This window comes from Panthera leo, chromosome D1 (assembly GCF_018350215.1).
Source record: "Panthera leo isolate Ple1 chromosome D1, P.leo_Ple1_pat1.1, whole genome shotgun sequence".
Lineage (NCBI taxonomy): Eukaryota > Metazoa > Chordata > Mammalia > Carnivora > Felidae > Panthera > Panthera leo.
In genome coordinates, this window is record NC_056688.1 from 107,823,649 (window position 1) to 107,847,240 (window position 23,592).

The 23,592-nt window shown below is 59.1% G+C and overlaps 1 protein-coding gene across 1 annotated transcript; it reads right to left on the reverse strand.

Moving 5' to 3' along the window:
- On the reverse strand, positions 1 to 23,592 carry EHD1 (EH domain containing 1). Its single transcript, XM_042904209.1, has 6 exons — positions 23,510 to 23,592; positions 21,886 to 22,312; positions 17,901 to 17,998; positions 5,161 to 5,573; positions 2,563 to 2,727; positions 1 to 2,099 (listed from the first exon to the last, which is right to left on the reverse strand). Exons 1-6 carry the CDS (start codon positions 23,535 to 23,537, stop codon positions 1,575 to 1,577), a joined length of 1,656 nt encoding a protein of 551 aa, XP_042760143.1. The 5' UTR covers positions 23,538 to 23,592; the 3' UTR covers positions 1 to 1,574.

Here is a 23,592-nt window from a genome sequence, read left to right on the forward strand (position 1 = left end):
CACGATTAAATGTTTTTTAATGCAAGAAAAGAAGTTACCTTCGGTTGCTTTTTCTTCCCACAAGTAAGTGTGGATGGGCCATGGCACCTTGACAGTGACTTCCCGACCGGGAGGCTGCCCCCACCCCCACTGGATACTGCATAGAACGGTGCGCTGGAGCCAGCGGCAGGTGACAAGGTCAGTGCCAGTGACTCAGACCCAGCGGAGGCCCAGAGAGAGCAGTACTGGAGGCATGGGGCGGGGGGGGGTGGGGGGGGGTGGGGTTGAAGAGGTCAGATGGAGGAGTCCCTGAGACCTACCTGGGGAGTGCCTGGTGGGAAGCCTGCCCGCCCCCCCCCCCCCCCCGCCAGTGACGGGGACGCCCGTGAGTGCGGCCAGGCCCCCCGAGGCTGTGCTGGCAAAGCTGATGGGGCCACCTGATCTGGTGGCTCGCTGCCTCGGGTCCCTCACTGCTCAGCCTGGAGGGAGGTTACTCTAAGGGCATCCAAGACAACACGCTGCCCTCCTCTGCTCGATGGGAGGACGACGGAAGGAGGGTAGGAGAGGGCCTCCTCGAATGGGGGTATGAGGAGGGGAGGGGCTGGGTCGTCCCTGGTCTCCGTCTGGACGCAAGGCCCAGGCCAGAACGCTAAGCCATGCTGGCTTCGTCGGGGTCCCCCACCCATCCGAGGTGGGGGAGGAGGCACACCAGAATGTTCCAGGCAAGTGGAAGGGAGAAGCAAGAAATGCCGGCTCTTGGGCCCCCGACGGGGTTTACTCTGTACATCCAACGGCTCTTGGGTGGGACCGCCCCTACTTGGAGTGTGGGAAAGGGGACAAAATCACAGCTTCTGAACAAGTGGTTAGGAAGTTACTGAAAAACTCGGTCAAGTATGAGAGGCGTCACTTTACAGAACAAAGCTAGCTTCTATGTTTTTCTGGGAAACGTTCTCGCATACCTACTCATCCCCCGGACCCCACGAGAAAGGTAGTTGGGCTTATTTCTGTGCCTGGCCAAGCCGGGGGAGCGGGGTGGGACAGGAGAGCACAGAGCAGGGCCCGTGCATAGGGGGCCACCACGGAGGGCAAAGAAGGCACCAGAACCAACCTAATCCAGGAGCACGGGGAAGGGGCGGAGCCGCACAGGGAAGGAAGCCACCGGCCCAGCGAAGCCGCGCGCTCAGTTCAGCGACAAGCTGGGATCCTGGGGCGCCCGTCTGCACACGGCCCCGGGGCCCCCCCGCAGCTGCCGGGTGGGGGGCGAGCCAGGGTGGGCGCGGGCCGTACGGCGGGACAGGAGAGGACAGAGGCCCGTTGTGTGCGGGGCTGTCAGATGGAGGAGGCAAGAACGCACGCTGCCTCTGACGTTATATATTAAAAATATCCATAGTTCTTGTGCACAAAATTCCATCATTCACATGCGAGTATCACCCGCCTCCCTGCTGGGCCCAGGAACAGCCTTAAAAGAAAGATGATGGTTTTCCTTTTCAAGAGCTGAGGACACATCGCTCAGTCTTTATGGACCTCGAGAGCTGGTGACCCTTCCCCTCCCCCCAGTCTCCGCCCGGCCAGGCGGGCGCGGCGGTCGGTCACGGTCACTCGTGCCTCCGCTTGGAGGGCGGGATCAGGTGCGGGGGCAGGTCGGCAGGCAGCTCGTGGCCCTCCAGCTTGACTTTGATGAGGTGGTTGGCCAGGGCAAACTCCTCGTCATCCAGCAGCCCGTCCTTGTCCACATCGGCCAGCTTCCAGATCTTCCCCAGCACCGTATTGGGCAGCTTGGACTTCACCATCTCCTTCTTGGCGTTGGCGCCCGTGATCTTGCCGTTGACGGGCGACAGCGTGTAGAAGATCTCGTCGTAGGTGGGCTTGTCCTTGCCCACCACCCACTCCACGTCGTCGATGCCCTCGCCGGCCCCCTCACCGTAGCCGTGCCCAAAGGGCCCGTTCATGGTGCCTTCGAAGGCGCCGCCCTTCACGGCCTGGGAGGGCATCAGGGACTCCTCCTGGCGCACCATCACCATCAGCCGGGCGATGTCGTTGGCCAGCATGTCGTCCACCGTGTCCAGCAGCTTGGGCTTCAAGGCCTGGAACTTGCTGAAGTCCTGAGTCTGCAGGAGCTCCTGTGGTAGGCGGGGGGGGGGGCGGGGGCTGGCTCAGGTCCCTTGCAGACTCCAGGCGGAGTGGGGGGAGCAAGGGATCCCAAGCCAAAGAGCTGGTTCCAGGTCTCGGCCCCGACCGCTTGGCAGCCCCTCGGCCTCGGCTCCCCGGGCTGCGGGGCAGAGGTACCTTCCCTGAGGGGCCGTGGGGAGGACGGTGCTGGAGTGCCTGGCCCGCCGCCCTCCCCCCGCCGTGCAGGGTGAGTCACCGCATTCCCCTTCGTGGTGTCACGGCCGGGTCGACTTCTGATTCGGGTGGGGCGCTGCTGACTGACTCAGCTGCTTCCATTTGGGGAGGCCCTGCCCCAAGAAGCTGCATTCCCTCCAGAACCACTGCCCCGGCGCCCCCCCCCCCCGCCTCCCCCCGCCACCGTCTCACTCCCTGACACCCCAGCGCCCGCAGAGGGTACATGCGGGGTGGCCACACCTGCATCTTGCGGAGGCTTGGGAAGTCGCCGGGGGAGATCTGGTGCTCCCGCTCGATCTTTTGGTAGATTTCTCCCAGGTTGTTCACCAGCTCTTTCTTCTTGCTCTCTTTACCGAACACATTGGGCATCTCCTTCTTGAGGGAGCTGATGATGTAAGCGTGGACCTGGAAAGACAGGAAGGGGCGGACGTCAGGCGCATCCCGGACACCCTGTCAGGGGGGACCTGCGCGGGGGCCGCCCCAGAAGGCTGGGACCGTAACTGGGGACGCTGCCCAAAGCAGACCAGAGCCCGTGTTCTCTGTGGCACCGGGCACCCCCCCAGCCACCCCTCCACGCAGCAGAGATGAGGGGCACGGCGTACAAGCCGAGCAGAGCCCTGCCATGCCATCCCGCATGTGCAAACGTGTGGCTGATGATGTCAAGTTCACAAAACTTCAACATGGCTGGAGTTATGCTCAGTTGACCACCCTGAAGGCTCAGAATGACTAAGGATTAGGAAAATCACCTAAGGCTTTTCCCAGATGTCTTGAAGTTTATCTAAGCTCCATACCTTACTTAGACCTTCGCCAGTTAGGGGCACACCCTTCATTTCCCCACGGCTGGTGACGCCCGCAACCCTCCCAGGGCCCTGGCCCTCAGATCCCTCTGCCTTGCCAGGTACTGTCCAGCCGCGAAGGGCTGTAGCCAGCCGGCCTCACCCTCCTTCTCCCGACTGCCAGCTCTGCTCCATCAAAACCCCTCCAGTGGCCTGGCCTTGCCCTGCCCCAGGCTGAGAGCCTGGCTGAGAACCGCCTGAGGGCAGCAGGCCTGTCAAAGAGAGTGGCAGTCACTGCTCCGCCTATCACAGGCCTGGCGCAGAGAGCCACTCACTCCAGGAAAAGGAAACGGTCTAGAAACGCAGGTGCGGGACAAGATGGGAGGCCCCGGGGTTTTCCGGGCACGGTGACTCAATGTGCCCGTCGGCCGGGTGATTACAACACCATTTCTGTGGATGAGCAAAGAGTCTGCCCTTTGTTGTATCCTAGAAGGAGGCTGCGCGAGAACACAGGCGGCCCTGCCAACAGGAGGCCGGACGAGGAGAGACCAGAGCTGCCCTTCCCCGCAGCCTGGAAACGGGAGAGACCGGGGGCCAGTGAAGCGGGTTTTCTCATGGGTCCTTTTCTCAGAACCGACTCCACTCACTGGGAAAGGTCACGAAGTGAGAGATCTAGAAAACTGTGCAGCCTGTATCCCCCAGAGCAGGCTCTTGCACGTTACTGTGCATACGGACCACCAGGGGATGGCGTTCAAGTGCAGACGGTTCGGTCGTGCCAGGTAGGGCCTGAGGACTGCACTTCTAGCACGCTCCAGAAGGGCCCGTGAGCACTGTGGGTAACCAGGGTGGACACAGGGACCCGCGGTAAAAGATGAAGGGTCAGTTCTCATTACTTACGACAGCGAGCACCCACATGCTACCTGACCTCGGACCTCCAGATGGGATACCGTGAGCCACCGTGTCGGGAGCCCAGGGCGACGTTTTCACAGGCCACGGGACCGCCTCCACCGAAGCCCTAACACCCACAGAACACCCTCCTATTCCTCCATGAGCCAGGGGCGGGTGTAAACCCCCCTGCCCTCCGCGGCCACTGCTCCAGGGTGATGCACAGGGTCCCTGCTCGGCAGCCATCACCGACAGGCTCGAGCCGAAGCCGAGCGCTGAGCCCCAAGGATCCGTGACCCTCACGCGGGCACTGACGCGGCCTGAGGACGTATCCAGGCAGGCTCGCGACGTGCTGCTATGCCACATCAGGGGACACGCTCTGCCCCTCTGTGTCCCAAGGGTCCACTGGTGGCACTGACCTTTGCTTCCCAGCCCCACCCACGCCGGGGTCTCAGGGAGGCGCTCGGCCAGGCGCTGAGATCCCAGGCTCGTGAGCAGTTCCGCCGCCGCCGGCAGGTGTCGGCAGGCCCTGCGTTTCCACAGAGCACTGGGGACGGTTCACAAGGCCTCTGGGGGCTGAGGCCACCCGGGTTCTCCCTGGGCCCGCAGGCTTGCGCCCCATCTCTCCACCAGCTCTCACCTGTCCCGGCTCATGCATCAGCTCCCACCTGAGGCCTCGCGGTCGCCTGCTGCTGCAACGCCCCATGGCCACACAAATAAACTGGGCTTTATTTGTCTTTGCGTGTTCTGCTTTCGCAGTACGACTGGTGAGTGCCGGAAGGGCAGGGACCGTGCGTGGCAGTCCCCACTGTGTCCCCGGCGCCCAGCGTGTGCTAAGCGCTCCACAGGCCCGGGAGGGAAGCCGACGGACGAGGACTGCGCCCCCACCTGCTCTCCAGTTCCCAGGCTGCCCTCTGGCACAGTGCTATCTTCCCACCTGGTGTCCACACGCATCAAGACTCCGTTGAGAACAGGTTGCACCCAGGGGCGTAGAGGGGACTCGTTCAGACACGGCGCAACGTAGGCGCGTGGCTGTGGGTCTGCCCGGATGGGACTCCGGCGTCCCGAAAGCCACGGCAGCCCAATCCTGGGGCCCTGAGTGGCAGTCCCAGGCCCCCTCGGGCCCCCTCCAGCAGCGGACCACCTCCCCCCCCGCCCACGCCCCCGCCCCATTTACCTTGGCCAGCCGTGCCCGCTTGATCAGGTCATTGAGCTTCCTGAGGGCGGCGTTTCGGGGCAGAGACTGGATGTCTTTGAAGAGGTCCTGCTCCTCGGCCTCAAAGAGCTTGCGATTGTCGGGGATGAGGAGCGGGTGGGACCAGAAGGAGCCGATGTAGACCCTGACCACCTCGGGGGTGTTGATGATCTTCCCCAGGGACCACATGAGAGCCCCGTAGACCCGCATCAGCTGCTGGGTCTCGATCTGGTCGGCCTTGTTCAGCACCACGCGGATCTTGTCCTCGTGGTTCTTGAGGGCCTTGATGACCTCCGAGAACTCGTCAGAGATGTCCAGCTTGTGGGCGTCGAAGAGCAGGATGATGCGGTCCACCCGCTCGGCGAACCACTCCAGGACGGCCGCGAAGTCGTACCCTGCGGGGGGGGAGGCGGGAAGAGCAGGGTGAGGCGGGGGCACCGAGGCCCAGGCTGCTCGGATGGCTCTCCTCCCGACTCGGCCCGGGGTCAGCTACATTTCCGTGTACTCACGGGGCCAGCACGGCACCCTGAGGGCAGGGGCGTCAGGCCCCCACTGTGTGGCACCCCACCCCTGTGGCACCCTCGCCCACGCAGCACCTGGCCCGGAGCACAAATAAGTCCTGCAAAAGAAGGCAGAGCCTGAGCTCTGGAGCGGCTCAGATCGGGGCGAGAGTGAGGGGGAGAGCCCGGCATAGCGAGAGCGGAGACTTGGGTCGGGGGGTAGCGGGGGGGGCCTGCCACCTGCCAGCTGGATGCCCTGGGACGACAGAGACAGTAACAGCCACCACACCTGCAGCCGCTACTCGTGCGGTGCTCGCGCCAGGCCCCCCATTCTGCGGGAGTCTCATTTATTCTCCGCAACAGGGGTTGGCAGACCACAGCTCGCCCGTCGCCTGTTCCGCAAATACAAATTTTATGGCGGGGGGGGGGGGGGGGCGCGCCTGCGTGGCTCAGTCGGTTAAGCGTCTGCCTCCTGATTTGGGCTCAGGGCATGATCTCACAGTTTGTGAGATCGAGCCCTGTGTCGGACTCAGTGTCGACAGTGAGGAGCCTGCTTGGGATTCTCTCTCTCTCTGCCCCTCCCCTGCTCTCTCTCTCTCTTTCTCAAAATAGTTTTATTGGAATGCAGCCACGCTCCTCGGTACAGTCTATGGTGGCTTTTGTCTACAATAGCAAAGTTCAGCTGTCAGGCCACAGACCACAGGCCTGCAAAGCCAAAAATACTAATTCTGACCCTTCAGAAAAACTTTGCTGGCTCCTGCTCTACGGCAGCCTATGACGTGTCACACACCGCCTCCCCTCGCTTAGGTCTTCCATGCTTCCCTAAAATGAAGTAGCTCTTCCCTCTGTTCTCTGCTGTTTTCCACCATCCAGTTAAAGCCCTTTGGTGAACATGGACATCTAGCAAAGACTGCTAACTAGAACTCTTCCTTTAATAACAGAACTGTTTGGCTTTAGCTGATTTCAGGGCCCCACAGCTTGAGAGTGCACCCCCCCCCCCAGCCTCTCTTGAGGCAGAAATGACCATGAAGAGGTGTATGAGCCCTCTGTCCTTTTCTCCCTTCCTGAAGAATGGAATGCAGATGTGATGGAAGGAGCTGGAGCAACCACCTTGAGTTCAGAGGTGCAAACTGAACATTCAGGACGGCTTTGGACTACTGTTTTCCACGGAAACCGTCTGACGACTGGCTGACGCCAACGGATTTTTGCGCCTCTGTAACCGCAGTTTAATCTGCATCCTGTTTTACAATTCCCCCTCTTCAAAATCTTTCCACCTCTTCCACTGCCCCCAGAAGGTGTGAAAGTTCTCGTTCTCATGTTTTAGGAATCAAGAGGAGAGGAGAGGTAGGAAGACGACCACGTGAAAACAATCGCCTAAGAATCTTTAGGAAGCTTCGGTCCGAGCCCCGGAACTATCACTTCCTCTCTGGGGGATTCTGGGCAGGCCTCCTTGTCCCCGGGCTCCTTCTCCTCGTTCTTCAGCCAGCTGCTACCCACAGGCCACCTCCCACCTGAAATGTGGGCCGGTCCTCCTAAGAAGCACCAAATACATCCCAGAGTATAGTCAGGCTCCTGAGGGTACACGGCTCCTACAGGGAAGAGCCAGCCGGGACACTGCTCTCAGAAACTGGCCCAAACCAACCTCCTTGTCCTCACAGCCTGACTCTAGCATCCCCTGCACAACACACTCACTACCCTCTGACCAAACTGGGATTTAGACATGCATTCTCTAGAGTGGGGAGAAGGAAAGGACAGAGTGTCAAGAAAAGGCCCAGAGTGACCACCAGTGCCATGAGGTGGGAGGCCAGCCCTCCCCAGCCTTATGGTTAAGGAACCTTCAGGGCGGTTCATCAGAGGGGTATCTGGCCGTTCCCATCCTACCAAGCCTCACGGACCAAATGCAAGTCTATATGGCCGAGCTCCCCAAGAGGCTCCCTCCACTCAGGCCAGAACCGGGCCCTCATCGCAAGGGCTTTAAGATTAACAGTTAACACTGTGGGCGCGCCTAGGGGTGAAGTTGCTCGGCTGGATAAACATTCTGGCCGCCAGGCATCCCCCCTCCCAACCTCACCCTGGTTCAAGTGTACCTCAGAGTTGTCTGCGTGCCCGAAGCCACCGCGTTCCAGGCCTCTCCCCACTCCGGTGCTCAGAAAGAACACAGGCCCTTAAATAAGACAGCTCTGGGTGGCTCAGTCGGTTAAGCCTCCGACTTTGGCTCAGGTCCTGATCTCAGGATTTGTGAGTTCGAGCCCCACATCGGGCTCTGTGCTGACAGCTCAGAGCCTGGAGCCTGCTTCGGATTCTGTGGCTCCCTCTCTCTCTACCCCTAACCCACTCATGCTCTGTCTCTCTCAATAATAAATAAACATTAAAAAAAAAAAAAAAAAAAAGACAGCTCTGTGTTCGACTCCCCTCGCCCGCCCCCTTCTGTGACCTGAAGTTATTTTTTTTTAATTTTTTTTAAAAAACATTTATTTATTTTTGAGACAGAGAGAGACAGAGCATGAACGGGGGAGGGTCAGAGAGAGAGGGAGACACAGAATCCGAAACAGGCTCCAGGCTCTGAGCTGTCAGCACAGAGCCCGATGTGGGGCTCGAACCCACGGACCGTGAGATCATGACCTGAGCCGCAGTCGGATGCTCAACCGACTGAGCCACCCAGGTGCCCCATTTTTTTTTAATTTGTAAAAAATCTTTATTTTTGAGAGAGAGAGAGAGAGAGAGAGAGAGCGGGGAAGAACAGAGAGAGAGGGAGACACAGAACCCGAAGCAGGGGTTGTCAGCGTGGAGACTGATGCGGGACTCGAACTCATGGACTGAGAGATCATGACCTGAGCTGAAATCAGACGCTTAACCCTCTGAGCCACCTAGGCGCCCCTGTGACCCGAAGCTCTTAACTTTTCTGTTACAACTGTTTCCTCTGTGAAATTCAGAAAACAATTCCTCCTCCTATGGTCATAGGGAGGACCAGAAGGGATAACACGCGGGGCTCCTGGCACAGGCCCCACTGGCTGGAGGGGCCGAGTGGCCTAGGACGGCATCATGAGTCAGGAACGGAGACGAACCTGGCTCTGAGGCCAGAAGCCAGCTTTCGCCCTTGGGGTAAGACATCGAAACTTAAGGAAAACCCCACATTCTGTCGACTCAGCATGGCAGCAACATGCATCTGTTCCTGCCCCAGCACACCAGGGAGACAGGACGCTCTGATCAGAAGCAGCCTCTGGACCGGCTGGAGTTTCTACTATCATGGGGGTAAGGTGAAGCCGGTGGGGGGAGGGGGACAGTAAAGCCCCTGGGAGTCTGAACTTGAGCCTGGGCACGGCGGTCATCAGCCCTCCCGAGGCCAGTGCAGATGGTGGCAAAGCGCCAGACCCCCAGATTCTCTGTGCTCAGAGCAGGAGAGGCGTGGAGAGGGTGCCGGGTCACTCCCGTGCCGGCTGCCAGCCAGCATCCCAGGCTGCTGGTTCCAGAGGACGGGGCCCCCTGCCGCCGCGCGGCTGGCTCCGGGAGCCACGGGACGGGACACCCAGAGAGAAAACTCATCAGCAGAAAACTAGAACAGGAAGGCTGAGGAGCAGGCCAGGGAAGCGGCAGGGAGGCCGCGGCGCCCGCCTGGGCCGCAAAGCCACCGCCTTTTATGGCCCACTCTGGGAACAGCAGGCCAGCGCTGGGAAAGCAATGACTCAGGACGGAATGGTGGCTCCCTCCCAGCAGAAACGAGGCCCCACTTCTCCCCTCGTCAAACCGCCCGTCCTCAGGCCATCACAGATTGGATGACTGCAGATTCACACAGCTGGGGAGGCAGCAGTGCCAGAAGCGAGGTACTGGGAACAGGGGCGCCCCGATGGGCTGGGCTCCAGCCCAAGTTAGCTTTGGCCCGGGAGTCAGGACGGCGCACAGGGAGCTGGGCTCACCCCCAGACTCCACCCAATGTGGCCCCACGCGCCCCTCCCCCGATGGTGGGGGGCCCAAGACAACCAGGAAAGACGGAGAGGAGGAGCCCCTTCTGAATTGTGGCCGGAGTCACTGCCGCCGGTCCGAGAGCCCCAAGTGCCCCCCACCGCACCCCCCCCCCCCCCCAGAAACCCAGTTACTCGCCAACACCTCGAGCTGGAGCCAGCAGAGCTAAGTCCTTTTTTTTTTTTTTTTTTTTTTGCAGGTGAACGAAATTTCCTGTTTATTATGAAAAATGCTCACACTTTTGGTGAGGGAGACACAGTGGCTGGCCAAGTACATCCACAGGTCATGAAAAGGGTCACTCAGGCTCGTGTGAGGTCATCGCAGGTGTATGACCGTGCGCGACGACGTGGCTGCAGCCACCGCCGGGCCTGCCCGGCACCCACTTGTCCACCAAACCCTCACTCAGCCTGAGAGATGCTGTCGCAAAAGGCACCAAGGGCTACACCCACAGCAGCAGCACCAAAGCATCACTCAAGTCCATGCACCCAGCAAGGTGGCCAGGGCCACCACTTGGCCTAGAGCTAGGCCCCAGGCGACAAGCACAGGGACGAGCGTGCCCACGCCCCCACCCTCGCCCAAGGCAGTGAGCCTTCGGGTTTTGGGACACATTAGAGATCAGTCTCAGTGACAGGATAAGTGACGAGATCAGTGACAAGATGGCTGTCAGCCATCAGACAGCCCAATGCACAGCATTTCCTCAAGGAAAGTGGGAGTTCAAGGCGTGCTTGGTGCCAGAGACAAGGACACCCCCACCCAAGGAGATAGGGACACTTCGTCTGCCTCAGGTGGGGCTAGGACTGAGCGTGCGGACACCAGTGTCCCTACGAAGGACAGACAACGTGGTCCAAGGTGGTGAGCTGGAAAGGAAAGGCTGACCCCACAGCGTGAGGAAAAGCCAGTGCCGTCTCTGATAGGGGACAAGCTCCAGTGCAGAAAGTTCTGGAACTCTGGAGACATTATAGAACAAGCCAGGCACAAAAGGGCCAATACTGTATGTCTCTACCTTTAAGAAGTACCTGTAGTCAAATCCATAGGGACAGTAGGTAGAACAGGGGGGAGGGGCGACGGAGAATTAGTGGTTAATGGGGATACAGCTTCTGTCTGGAAGATGAAGAGGTTCTGAAAGGTGGTGAAGGTCACACAACAACACAGATCTGCTTGGGGCCACTGAACTGTGCACCGAAGACGGTTAGTGTTGGTGAAGCTTAGCACACGTGTGCACACAGTCGCGGGGGTGGAGGCAGGGGGGAGGCAGAAGAGTCGTGTGTTCGCTTAGGGTGACCAGGCTGAGGGCTGGGCCGGGTCTCGGGGAAGCAACGGCGCAGGCCAGTGGACAGGAGGCCCAAACGTGCCTCCCGTCCCAGCTCTGTTCCCACCAGGCCTCCTCACCAGGTCTGACCTCCCGAGGAGAGTCTCGCTCCCCGCCATGGGCACCGAGGCGGAGGAGGGAAAACCGTGACAGGTCCTCGCCCTCTCCTGGCACCCTCCAAACACAGGTAGTTCCAGCAGCTGGGGGAAAAGCTACTTCATACATTCCAAGTTTCTAGAACATCAACAATAGAGGGTTTGTCTGCAATCGACGTCTGTTTCCTGCCATTCAAGCCGCGTGGGCCTCGGTATTTCTTGCCATAGCTCCCACCACGCACGCTTCCAGCTGGTGCTGGGCCCAGAAGAGGGGCACAGAGGGGCAAGATGGAGGGTAAGGCGCTTGGAGGGTAAGGCGCTGAGAGAGGACTGGGTGGCGCACTTCTGCAAGCGGGCACTCTTCAGGGAAGGGCTTTCCCGGGGTTGCTCAGCGACCATTTGCTGTGTGCAAATGTCTGCAGCAACTTTGTTCAAAACTGCCCCAAACTGGAGACCTGTAGGCCCCTCAGCAGGTGAACGGGTAAGAAAGGAGGGCACACACATGCGACAGGGTAGGAGCGGCAATGACAAAAGGGAACAGTCAGTCGATGCTCTCAAATACGTAACGAATCCCCAAAGCACCTGCTCAGTAAAGGAAGACAGACACAGAAGACTTTTACGTGACATTCTAGAAAAGGCAAGACTTTAGGGACGAGTGTCACGCCAGTGGGTTGTGAGGGCGGGGAGCGACTGCAGGGAGCTTTCCAGGTGGACGGAAAGACCAGATCTTGGTCGTGGCGGTTGCATAACAGCTTCACGCAGCTGTACGTCTAACCAGGGTGAAGACCTCCATAGATCTGACGGGGACACAAGCAAACAAACGAGCAAAGGGTGGGGAAGGGGAAGGGGAAGGACAGATGGACTCTGGAATCAGGCCCGCGTTGGAATCCGGAGTCCTTGTGACCCCATCAGGCCACGGACCCTCTGCGAGCCTCAGTTTCTTCTTCTGTGACGTGAAGATGGAAGTTTCTAACTCACAGGGCTGCTGTGGGCAGCAGGGGAGCGCCCGGCACACTGTAAGCACTTGGTAAACGTTTGCTATCGTTTACTCACAGGAATCGTATTTTGGGCTCCAGAAGCTCAGGTTCCGACGGGTGCGTAGGCAACGACCACTTCTAACGCGCAAAGAATGCCTTATGCCACCAAATATAAGCGGAACATCTGCAGGCGCTCGGGCCAGCTGCTACAAAGCCGGGTGCCGGCTCGCAGCCTTGGAACGAGCAGGTGCCGGGCGCCAGCACGGGCTGGTACCACTCCTCCGGGCACAGCGGCCCACGCCCCTCGGCAGAGCGGTGGCATTCCGGGAAAAGGCTCGGCCCAAAGCTGTCCAGGGGACCACAGGTGGGGGAACAGTGGGGGGGACAGTGGTGAGAGGGAGGCTTGGAGGAGGCCAGGGGCCCCGAGAAGGTCCTGGAAGCTGAAGGGAAACTCCAGCTGAGTCAGTACTTCCCCATCCTCTGGCCTCCTCGGGAGGTTATTCAGGAAAAGGTCTAAGCAAAGTCTGGGAATCCCTGGATTTTTTGGTGTCTGTTTTTAATTAGCTGACATTTGCTGAACACGTAACTGTGCACCAGGGACTAGGGCAAGAGGTTAACACGTATAGATTCCTGTATTTATCAACAAGGAGGCTGATGTCGCTATTCCTGTTTTATTGACTTGGCTCCCAGGGGTCGCTGCAATTCCCTAGGGCCCCCAGCTCCTAGAGTACTGAGCTGGGGCCTGCACGTTCGGTCATTATCTGAACCGTGGGTGCTGGGAAGCCAGGAGGGGTGCAGCACTTGGCCTTGCTCAAGGCTTTCAGGCAACCTCACGGAACATGCTCTGGGCTGCAGAAAACCCCGACCCGGAGGGCTTTTAGGTGGGGCACCTCAGGAGGCAGTCGGCACAAGGGTCAGGGGGAAGGGAGGGCCACAGCGCGGCCCCACCTCTGAGTCAGAGGACTCTGGGTCTGGGCCTGGGAGGCCCTACCTGCCTACTGGGATGGCCTCCAGGCTTGGATGGAGCCTGGGAACCAGGGGCAGTCAGCAGGAGGGCAAGTGAGAAGCCAGGGCACCAGCCAGCCTTGGCCAGGCGTCCTAGTCCTCACCCACAGATGCTCTGGGGTACCGTCTCTGGCTGGAGGCAGAGAACAGGGAAAAGAAGATCCCAGCATTGTCGGTCCAAGCCCTGGACCTCAGGTCCACTTCTGGACTCAGAGTCTGGTTTCAGGCCGGGAGAGAAACGAAGGTGGCCCCTGCGTGTGTCAGGAGAGCTCAGAAGCCCTTGCACGGTCACGACCCAACAGGGTCAAAGACTTGCCCGATCTGAGCTGTGGGCGTTCCTTGGCAGCAAAGCGTCTGCTCTCAGCCCCGGCTGGTGTGGCCACGGCTTCTGCGGGACCCGTGGGCACAGGCCAGCCCGTGTCGCCTCGCACCAACGACGTAACCTTCCCGAGCCTCTGTCTCCTCATCTGCAGAGCAGCAGTGTCCTCCCCGATGTAGCTGTGCGATAACTCAGGGGAGCGGGTCCGTGTGGCAACGGTCTGCAGAAAGCCAGGCACGAGGCCGGCCAGGCGGCGTTCTCCTAACCCAAGTTCAAGGAACACTTCCCTGCTGACGCGACTCACAGGCACAAAAGTTGCGGCCAGCTCTCAGCCACGTGGCGACAAGGGCAGGGGGTGCCCTGGCCGGGCCCCTGACTCCCAGGCCGGGGCCTCCACCTGAGCGTGCTTCCCACCGCGGCCCACCAGGGGCCTGCCGTGGGAAAACCCTGCTCCAGCTCGTGGCAGCAGCCCGGGAGCCAAGGGCGCCAGCCCCACCGGGCCCCGGGTGCCCTTTGGAATGCCCTTTATCAGTCACACAGCACTAAAGACCAAATGCTGTCCCCACAGGCCGCTTTCCCTGCTGACACAGGAGAACGTAATCTTTAAAGGCGGTCAGATTAGCACAGCGAGGGAGCGTAGCCCGAGGCCCCCACGGGGCCCCTTCTCCTTCCTGTGGTAATTCTCAGGGGGCTCTTGCAGAGCCTGGCCTGTACCCTGTTCTGGGCCTGCACGGGCCCTACGTTATCTTTCCAGGCAGTACTTCCCGCACACGTTAGGCACCACGGGGAAAGGGGGAAGACGTCCAGAGGGGCCTGGCAGATAGGGTGGGAAATGGAAGTAAACATAAGTAGCAACTCTAATGCACGTGCAACGTCCAGAAGAACCTTCTGTTTCCAGGGAACCAGGTCGGCGGGACACAGGAACGCGTGCTGCTTGCCCAGGACCCATGTTTTCTGGTGGCCCGATCTTTCTGGGAGGGAAACACCTGCTTTCCGTGCCGTCAGCAAAGGGAACAGACAGGCCACCGGCCGGGGAACTGCACTCCCCTACTCTGACTTCCTCTGCTGGACAGGGCAACACGGGCCCTTTGCAGTGACTGATGGGTGGGGCCTCCGAGAAGAAGGCCGCTCCTTCCCCGTCTAGCGAGTGGTCACCTCCCGTGAAGACCACGGCCAGCACATCTGAGAGGTACTGCCCGCTGGTCTCTCTCCGGCTAATAAGACACTGACACCAAACATGTTGCAGAGCAAATGCCAACTTGGTAACTTTCAGTAAAACACTTTAAACCAAGATATCTGGGAGGCGCCTGGGTGGCTCAGTCGGTTAAGCGTCCGACTTCAGCTCAGGTCGTGATCTCACAGTCTGTGAGTTCGAGCCCCGTGTCGGGCTCTGGGCTGACAGCTCAGAGCCTGGAGCCTGCTTCAGATTCTGTGTCTCCCTCTCGCTCTGCCCCTCCCCTGCTCGTGCTCTGTCTCTCTGTGTCTCAAAATTAAATAAAAACATTTAAAAAAAAAACCAAAAAAACAAGATATCTAAGGGCACGGAGGGAAAGAAACTTTCACAAGAAGCCCTCCTCCAATCAGAGCACTTCTTTTTTTTTTTTTAAGTTTTTTGCGACTTTTATTTATCTTTGAGAGAGAGGGAGGGAAAGAGAGCGCGTGTGCACACGCACTGGCAGGGAGGGGGACAGAGAGAGGGAGACAGAGAATCTGAGGCGGGCTCCACACTATCAGCACAAAGCCTGATGTGGGGCTTGAACTGAGGAACTGTGAGATCATGACCTGAGCCGAAGTCGGACGGTCAACCGACTAAGCCACCCAGGCGCCCCAGCAACGCGCTTCTCTTTAAGGCCCACTCCTCCTTCCTGGGCGTGGTGGGTTGGGGGGGGAGGCCCTCTGTGGCTGCCCCGGGACAGAAAGGGGCCACATCTCCCACCTGGAGGGGCAGCAGACAAGCAGGGGCGAGCCCTGGTGTCTCTTGCCGGCCTCCTCCCCCTCCAAGCACCCGCCACCTGCACGGGCAACTTGAGGGCGGGGACTGCCTCGCACCCCGCGTCCTCCCCTGGCCCCCAGAGTGTACCCTATGCCTGCCGATCCGCGAACTGGAGAGCACGCGGAGGCACAGCGGCGCCTGTCCCAGAGAGGGCACGTCTGGACACCGCTGCCCCCCCTTTTTGCTGACAGAGAAAGGAGGCAGGGGAGGGAAACATCCCAGCAGACGGGGGCAGGGCGCCCAATGCTGCAAGACATATCCTCCCAACCTGTCGCCCGCCGAGCTCTAAGGACGCAGGCTGACGTGTCAAAGACACTCTTCCCAAGCAGGGGAACCTCACGGCACTGCTGGAAAACAGTGATGTCTGTCAGGGCGCCCGGGTGGCTCAGTTAGTTAAGCGCCCGACTGGGTTTCAGCTCAGGTCATGATCTCGTGGTTCGTAGGATCGAGCCCCAAGTTCTCTCTCGCCTCTCTCTGCCCCTCCCCCCACGCACTCTCGCGTGCAGGTACGTTCTCTCTCTCCCTCTCAAAATAAATAAATACACATTAAAAAAAAGAAAGCAAGCAAGCAAGCAGTGGTATCTGGGATCCCTTTTACAAGACAACGAGGGTCACGAGCCCTTTCCCTCGAATACCTTAACTCCGAGCTCTGAAGGCCGTAAGTGAGCACAGACTGCCGAGAAGGTAAGCCGGTGTTTGTCAGCTACTGTCCCCATCCGAAGATGTGTACGCATCAGCTGACCTCTGCGGCGGGGAGGTGGCCGCCCAGAGGTGCCTTAGTTCTCTATCCGATGGCCCCCAGTCTACCTACTCTTCAAGGTCATTAAAAAGGTAACCCGACAGGAGCGCCTGGGTGGCTCGGTCAGTTAGGTGTCTGACTTCGGCTCAGGTCGTGATCTCACGGTTTGTGAGTTCGAGCCCCACGTTGGGCTCTGTGCTGACATCCTGGAGCCTGCTTCTGATTCTGTGTCTCTCTCTCTCTCTCTCTGCCCCTCACCTGCTCACACTCTCTCTCTCTGTCTCTCAAAAATAAATAAACATTAAAAAAATTAAAAAAAAAAAAAGATAACACGACAGAGCCTCAAAGAAAAGTCCCTCCAGGAGAACTCAGGCCTGGAAGTGAACAGAGAATAAATTCCCCCTTGTCTGGTCTTTCTCTTGCATGCTTATCAGGTATTTTCTCACAACCAGGTTGAAACAACAGCAGTAAGAGAGGGAAAACTAGCCCTCGTCTTTTTGTTTGTTTTAAATATTTATTTTATCTCTACACCCAACGTGGGGCTCGAACTCCGAACCCTGAGATGAAGAGTCGCACGTTCCTCTGAGCCAGCCAGGTACCCCTAGCCCTCTCCTTTTTAGAAGGGGTCCCAAAGCGGCCCCCTTCACCTCCTAGGAGTGTCTTTGTCATCAGGGTGCAGAACTTGAAAGCTGAAACCAGACCGAGAGATAGAATTAGGGCAGTTTCAAGATGCTCTGATGTAAAAGCCCTTTTCGGCCGGGGCCCACAGCCTGGAAAAAAAGAGAAGCAAGGTTTCTCAGGACCAAGAACAGGGCCCCCACCTCCTCAGAGCCACAGCAGCCACAAAAATCCCCCGAATGTCAGGCTGCTGGCTTCAAAGGCAAAGCTCGCCAAGGCTGGGCCGCCCAGAGGGAAAGGGGTACAGGAAAGATTTGCAAGTTAATGGTAAACAAATCTGGTCACTTGTCTTCAACCCCTGAGTTTGATCTTACTTCATTCGCACATTTGTAGCTGTAGGCCCCACTCCTAGCCTGCCCTCACGCTCCGGGCAGACAGCAGCCCCCTTCCCATTCGAAAAAAGGAACAGCAGCAGAAACATAACGCGGTTCAGGCTCATCCTGAACCGAATCTTCAGAAGAGCCCGGCAAGATCGAGTCAGGAGTCTGCACGACTAGGGGCCCGACACGCTAACACTACCACTACCCGGCACGGAAACCGCCCACTGCGCACGGCACGCAGGGAGGCTGCTGATTTAACACTGAAGCAAACTTAAACACGTTGCCACTAACCCCTGAAACAAATATTTAACAAACTCCTGCAGCTTCTCCTTTGGGCTCACTTGTTCATGTCAACTGTTCTCTCACAGACCTGCCGGGCTTGCCAGGAATTCCTATGGTGTTGGAAGCAAAGCTTTTAAACATAAACTAAAGTGAGTGAGCCCCAGGGGGACCAGGGGCCCGTTCCGAACGGCTGTGCTGGCCGAGGTACCTGGAGCCCGGACCCGGAGTGACTTCCTGTGACCTCGCAGCCAGCCCGAGGTGCCTTCTCGTAAACCTGCCCTCTTTTCCAGATGCCCCAGGGGTTGGGAAGCATGAAAGCCACGCGAGATTGGCTGTGCTCTGCCCCAGACAGCTCTTAGTGATCTGGGCAGAGGCAGCCAGGGGAGAGAGCAGCTCCTGACCACTCTGGGCTCAGCGCACTGTGAGGACACGAGGCTGATATAGAAGGGTCCCCGCCTGGGCCGGGAGAGACCCGAGGGCAGCATCTGGTCCACGCGGCGGACATCAGACGGAAGGTGCCCCGGGCCGTGTCGGAGGCTGTTTACCTCTGCTGATGCGCTGTTTCTCTCCAGACAGGATCCCGGGAGTGTCGATGATGCTTATACTGTCCAGGACTGGGTTGGGCAGCTGCGCGCACATGAACCTGCACGAGAGCAAGAGCCCAGAAGAGAGACGTCAAGACTCGGTTATTGGTGCTCTAGATGTGACAGTGGGGCATTCCGTACCCCTTCCTCTCCACCTCTCCCCTCCTTTCCAGAAGCAAAGAATGTCAAGGTTTTCTACACTCGTGGTTTCCAGGGGTGGCCATGGAACAGCTCATTCTCTTAGCTGGGAATCCAACCAGAGGCTCAGACTGGCCTACATCAGCACTTTCCCCACGCGAGCTTTGTCCCCAGGGTTTAGGAGTTCAGCTTTCAAGTTGCTGATATGGTATGAAAAGTGCACGAGCCTGGGTCACCATTCAACTCCAGAAGGGAAACAGAAGGGGACCCCGGGACCCTGGAATTCTGTATTAAAATGTTCAACCACTTGGCTGAATTTCCATATATACCGAAGGCAGCGAGAGGCTTTCTTACTGCTGCTGGGCCCAGCTGCCTGGGTGAAGGGATAGCCGCGGAAGGCGGGTAACAGCTGGGGGACACGTGGGCTGGAGCCGGGGGGCCGGTGGGGGCGGGGGTAGGGCAGGGAAGCACAGACACGGTTCACGGTTCTCTGAAAGCCACAGCAGGCCAAGGAAGAATGAACGAAGCCACAGACAGGATGACAGCTCCTGAGCCAGGGCTTAGCTGTGTGTGTGTGCCTGAATTCCCACTGAGCTTAGAACAGCCCAGAACAGCAAGGGGCTGTCCCAACTGATCACAGAGATTCTTTGCTGGACACAGCCGCTTCTCTGAAAAAGATACTGTGAGCAAAGAAAATACGGACCCTTTGTCTGTAGGACGCAGGCTTAAAAAGCTGCCTTGCCCACAGTGAGGAGGAATCTGAGCTGATAAGGTTCTCCTATCGGCCCCAACCCCTCCCCCCACACACACACACAAAGTGACCAGTGGCCGGGCTAAGGGCAGCTGGCCAAGGGGAGAGGTGCCGCCTGCAAGCACAACGGAGCCACATCAGCTGACCCGCAGACCTTGGACCTCGTCCTCACCAGTGCCGGCAACGGAGCCGGGGTGCCGGAAGTAACTGCAGGCCAGACCCGGACCCTGCTAGGGAAGGGCGTCACTGAGAGGAGCCCAGATTAAAAGAATCTGAAGCAGAACCGGCTCCGAGAAGTTACAGACCTAAAAACGCCCCGTAAAGGAGACTGTGGAGCAAGCTCACGTGTGACAGACGCAGGAATAAGACGCCCTGCAGGGCCCGGGGAGCAGGCGGTGCACGGGGCACACGCAACATGCATTTTTCACCAACAAGGACGCACCGATTTCATCTCACACTCTACGTGGGTGGTACCGGTTACACAACTGAGTCCTCCCAGGATGCTCTTAGGACATCCTGACGACACCCTGACTTGGTCGGCTCCATCGGAGTCTACTCTTGGAGCGGCCACTTACGGTAAAAGGCCAGAAAGTCAAGTTCATGACTCAACGGGGTCTCTCTCCCTCTCTCTCTCTCTTTTAATTTAGAGAGAGAAAGAGAGCAGGGGAGAGGGGCAGAGACAGAGAGAATCTCAAGCGGTCTCCATCCACAGCCAGCGCAGAGCCCAACACGGGGCTCGATCCCACGACCCCAGGATCAAGAGTCGGATGCTTAACTGAGTCCCAAGAGCTCCTCAAGGCATCTGTCGAAGTGTGCCAGGAGAGGCCGTGTCAGGCGGGCAGAGAAGAGCCCCCTTTGTGCGCTCTGGCCAGCCGGGTAGCACCTGGTGTGCTCCATGGGCTGATACAGCTTGGGGCCCCAGCTCAAGGGCAAACCCATGCCACTTGACCCTTGGCTGATAAGGCTCCTTTGGGCAGTGATCGAGAACCCTCCGGAGAGTGGCAAGAAGGAACTGAGGGGTGCCTGGCTGGCTCAGTCGGCAGAGCATAGGACTCTTGATCTCAGGGTTGTGAGTTCAAGCCCCATGTTGGGCGTGGAGCCTACTTAAAAAAAATACACACACACACACACACGCGGCACCAACATCATCAGAGCGCCTGCCTTGGACCCGGCACCCCCGAACTGCTCTTTTTTTTCAGGCAGAAGCAGCGGTAGGTGGTAACTGGCTGCATGAAGGCCCGTCAGCGCTGCTCTGGTCAAGTCTGACAAGTCAGCAGAACCCTCTGAGCCAGGCTTTCCTGAACCACCGAGGTGCGGGGTGCCCAGATGATGTCTATGATCCCTTCCAACTCTGAAACTTTAGGTCTCCAGATTCAGAACACAGGTCATATCCTTTCAAAAAACGGTCTGCTCTCACAGTCGGAAGTGGAGACGCAAAGACAGAAGTAGGTGTAGCTACCCTCCGTTCTAGCTTCCCAAAGTTCAGCGTGAAAGTCAAGACCTAATAATGCTCGAAATTTCCAGCACAGCAGCCAAACTTTCCACGAGACCCTATGGCACCCACCGGCTAACAGTCTGGGCTAATTGCCTATCTACAGGCACAGTAATTCCAAAACACTGGTGTAATACCAGAGGAGGGCTCACGGCTAAGAGGGCCACGCCTCTCACATGAAGGGCTTTACTTAGCCCTGGCCCTTGACACACGAACGCCATCAACCACCAAACAGGACAGGCTTAAAACACCTGAAAGGGACAAAATAATACAACAGAAGCCTGCCTGTCTTTTCTATTAAAGGTCAGCTCTGTGCACAGAAGTAGGCTGGCCACTGGCTCGGATCAGGAGCAAGCTGGTTCACCCTGTGTGGCTGGACAGTGTCTGGAAAGGAATGTGATCATACAGGGCGGAGACCTGGAAGGCACGAGTCAAGGATTCTTTCCTAGGCTCTTCCCAGGACCCAGACTTTGAAAGGCATGTGGAGTCACTCCTTGAATGTGGGGGGGGGGGGGGGTGGCAGAAAAGGCAAATCTGTCAAGTCCTCTGGTATGTCTCTGGGGGTAGGGGTGGGGAGAGGAAATTTAGTATATGTACTGCCGAAGCGAGCACGGGGAGAGGGACTTTAGAATCACGGACTAGCGCCTTTGAATTCCTTTACAGAAATGTGAGCCTGGCTGTTGCACTCCTTAGAACAAGGGCCAATGGGTTTCGTTCCCAGCATCGTGAGGGCTAGTCTCTTGGAGGATAACCCTGATCACGAGGAGGCAGATTTCACCCATTTAACCGGGGAAACTGAGGCTCAAGAAGGTTAAGGAACGTCCTAGGGAGGGATTCAGAGCCCTGATCTCCTTCCAGGACTCCCAGTGCCACAGCCTGAGGCTGCTTCCTGAAACTCCTAAAGCAGCACAGTTTAGAGCTGCGCCTGCCCCCTACCTGAAGAGAAGTGTTCACACCCCATCTGTCCGCTACCTCGTGGGCTGCCCCAAACTCAGCAGGCCACAGGAGATCCTCCTTGTCCCTCCCACATGAAACCATTGGTCCCAGGGGAGGCACAGCACACCAGCAAAGGGAATGACTAAAAGTTTCACATATTTTTCCAGGACACTTAAGAAACAGACATTTGGAGAAAGGGAGGGAGCAAGGGGCCGGTATGAATGAATTACACGCACCCACTCTGGGGAAAGGACTACTTTGTGGAGAGGTGGAGACAGAATCTCTCACTTTCTCAACGCGGATCGCGGTTCTGAGGGAAGCAGGGCTAGGATCGGCAGGAAGGTTTGGGGGTTAAACTGATAATCTGGAAAATTATGGGGGGGGGGGTGTGACACAAGCGAGGGGGGGGGGGCGGTGGCGGCGACACCCCCTCCCAGACCTCTGGGTGAGTTTTTGGTGCGAAGAGGCAGGGGCCCTTGTCCCAGGGAGTGGTCGCCGAGGGGCTCGCTGGGGCCTCGGAGACAAAGGACAACGGGGGGTGGGGGTGGGCAGCGGCCGCGATAGGGTCAGGACCCGAGTGCGGCATGGGGGGGTCCCCCCTACGCGCCCCGGGGGCAAGGGGCGGCTACCTGTTGAGGAAGGCGTTGCCGAAGGCGTTGAGCTTGCGGAAGGGGCGCCGCGGGTCGACGACGAGCGCGTTGCCCGGCACCACGCCCTCGGTGGGACCGTGCATGACTGCGATGAAAGAGTCGGTGGTGGGCTCGGGCCCGATGCGCATTCCCGGAAAGTCCTGCTCGATCAGGTGCCGGATGAAGGTGGTCTTGCCCGTGCTGTACTGGCCCACAAGGAGCACCATGGGCTTGTTGTCGAAGTCAGCGTCCTCCAGCGCGGGCGAGTGGAACTCGTGGAAGCGGTAGTGCTCCTCCAGGGGCAGCAGCTTCTGCGCGTACAGCTGCCGCAGCCCCTCGGACACCGTCTGGAAGAGCTCCGGCTCCTTCTTGCGGCGGGCATCCTTGCTGACCCAGCTGAACATGCTGCCGGGGACGGGGCTGGCTGCTGCGGGGCAGAGCGGCGGCTGAGAGCGGGGCGAGGGCGCAGAGCCGAGGCGGGGCCCGGCCGGCCGGCGGAGGGGCGGCGGGGCAGGGGGCGGGGAACGTCCTGTACTGCGCAGGCGCACAGCTCGGCCCGCTGAGCGCCCTCTGCGCAGTGGCGCGCGCTCCTAGCCGTGCGGCCTTTATAGGGCCGGGCCCGGCGTTCGGGTGCGCGCCGCCGCCGCCGCCGCCGCCGCCGCGACAGGCCGCGGGGAACTGGGCGGGGGAGGAAGAAGCTCCGCCCGCGAACCCCGCGCCACGTCCTCCCCTCCCCCGGCTCCCATTGGCCGAATCCAAATATCGCGAGCGCCGCTCGCTCCGCTCCCCGCCCCTGGCCCGGGTGCCGTGGCAACCGCACCTGTTTCTCACCCACCGCCCGCCCTCCTTGGGGCCGCTCGCGGACGTGCTGCGGTTGGGAAGCCGGGGAGCCGGGGTCGCGCGCGAAGAGGTCGGGGAATCTGCGCCTTCCAGCACCCGCGAGACGCCCAGTTAGACACCCGGCTCCCTGGCTGCGCGCCGCACCCGCGCTCCCCCCACGAACGGTCCTCCCGCCCCCACTGGCTCAGAGTCCCCGGAAGTACCGGCGGACCCCGGGGGCCTCGCTCCAGTCTGAACACGCCTTCCTTGCCTCCTCCTCGCCCCTGCTTCCCTGATGCTACTTCCTACCCCTCTTCGCCGTCTGCTTTGGGGAGAGGTGGAGAGAGGAAAGAGGGAGTAGACGAGGCTGAGGGAGTAGAACGTCCAAGGCGGGTGGTGACTGGGGAAAGAAAACTGGGGAGGGAGCAAGACGCCCCTGGGGAAAAAAAGCGACCAGCAGCAGGAGGCCTGAACTGCCCTCAGGCCAGTGGGGCGGGGAATTGTAAGATGGACACAGCAGCGGAGGACACAGGACCTACTCGGGGAGAAGAGATGGCCTCTCGGAAGGGGCTGCATCTGTGGGAGGTTGGGAAGGGGTACAAAGGAAGTTGAGGCCCTTTGGCCGCTTGAGTTTTGAGGAAGTGAAATCGGAAATTCCCTATGTGGGGTGGAGGGGAAATGTGGGGCAACAATGAAATCTTGTGGGAACCTAGGGGGAATTAAAAAACCCAAATACTTCTGCTTTCCTCTTAGGGTCACCACCAGTTAACCGGCTTTTACTCTGATCTGTGCCCCATCCCCTTACCAGTTCCTGGCTGTTCCATTAGGCTCATTCCCCCGCCATCATTCCCTGCCACGTATAGGCCCCTGGCCCTGGCTGTCCAGGCC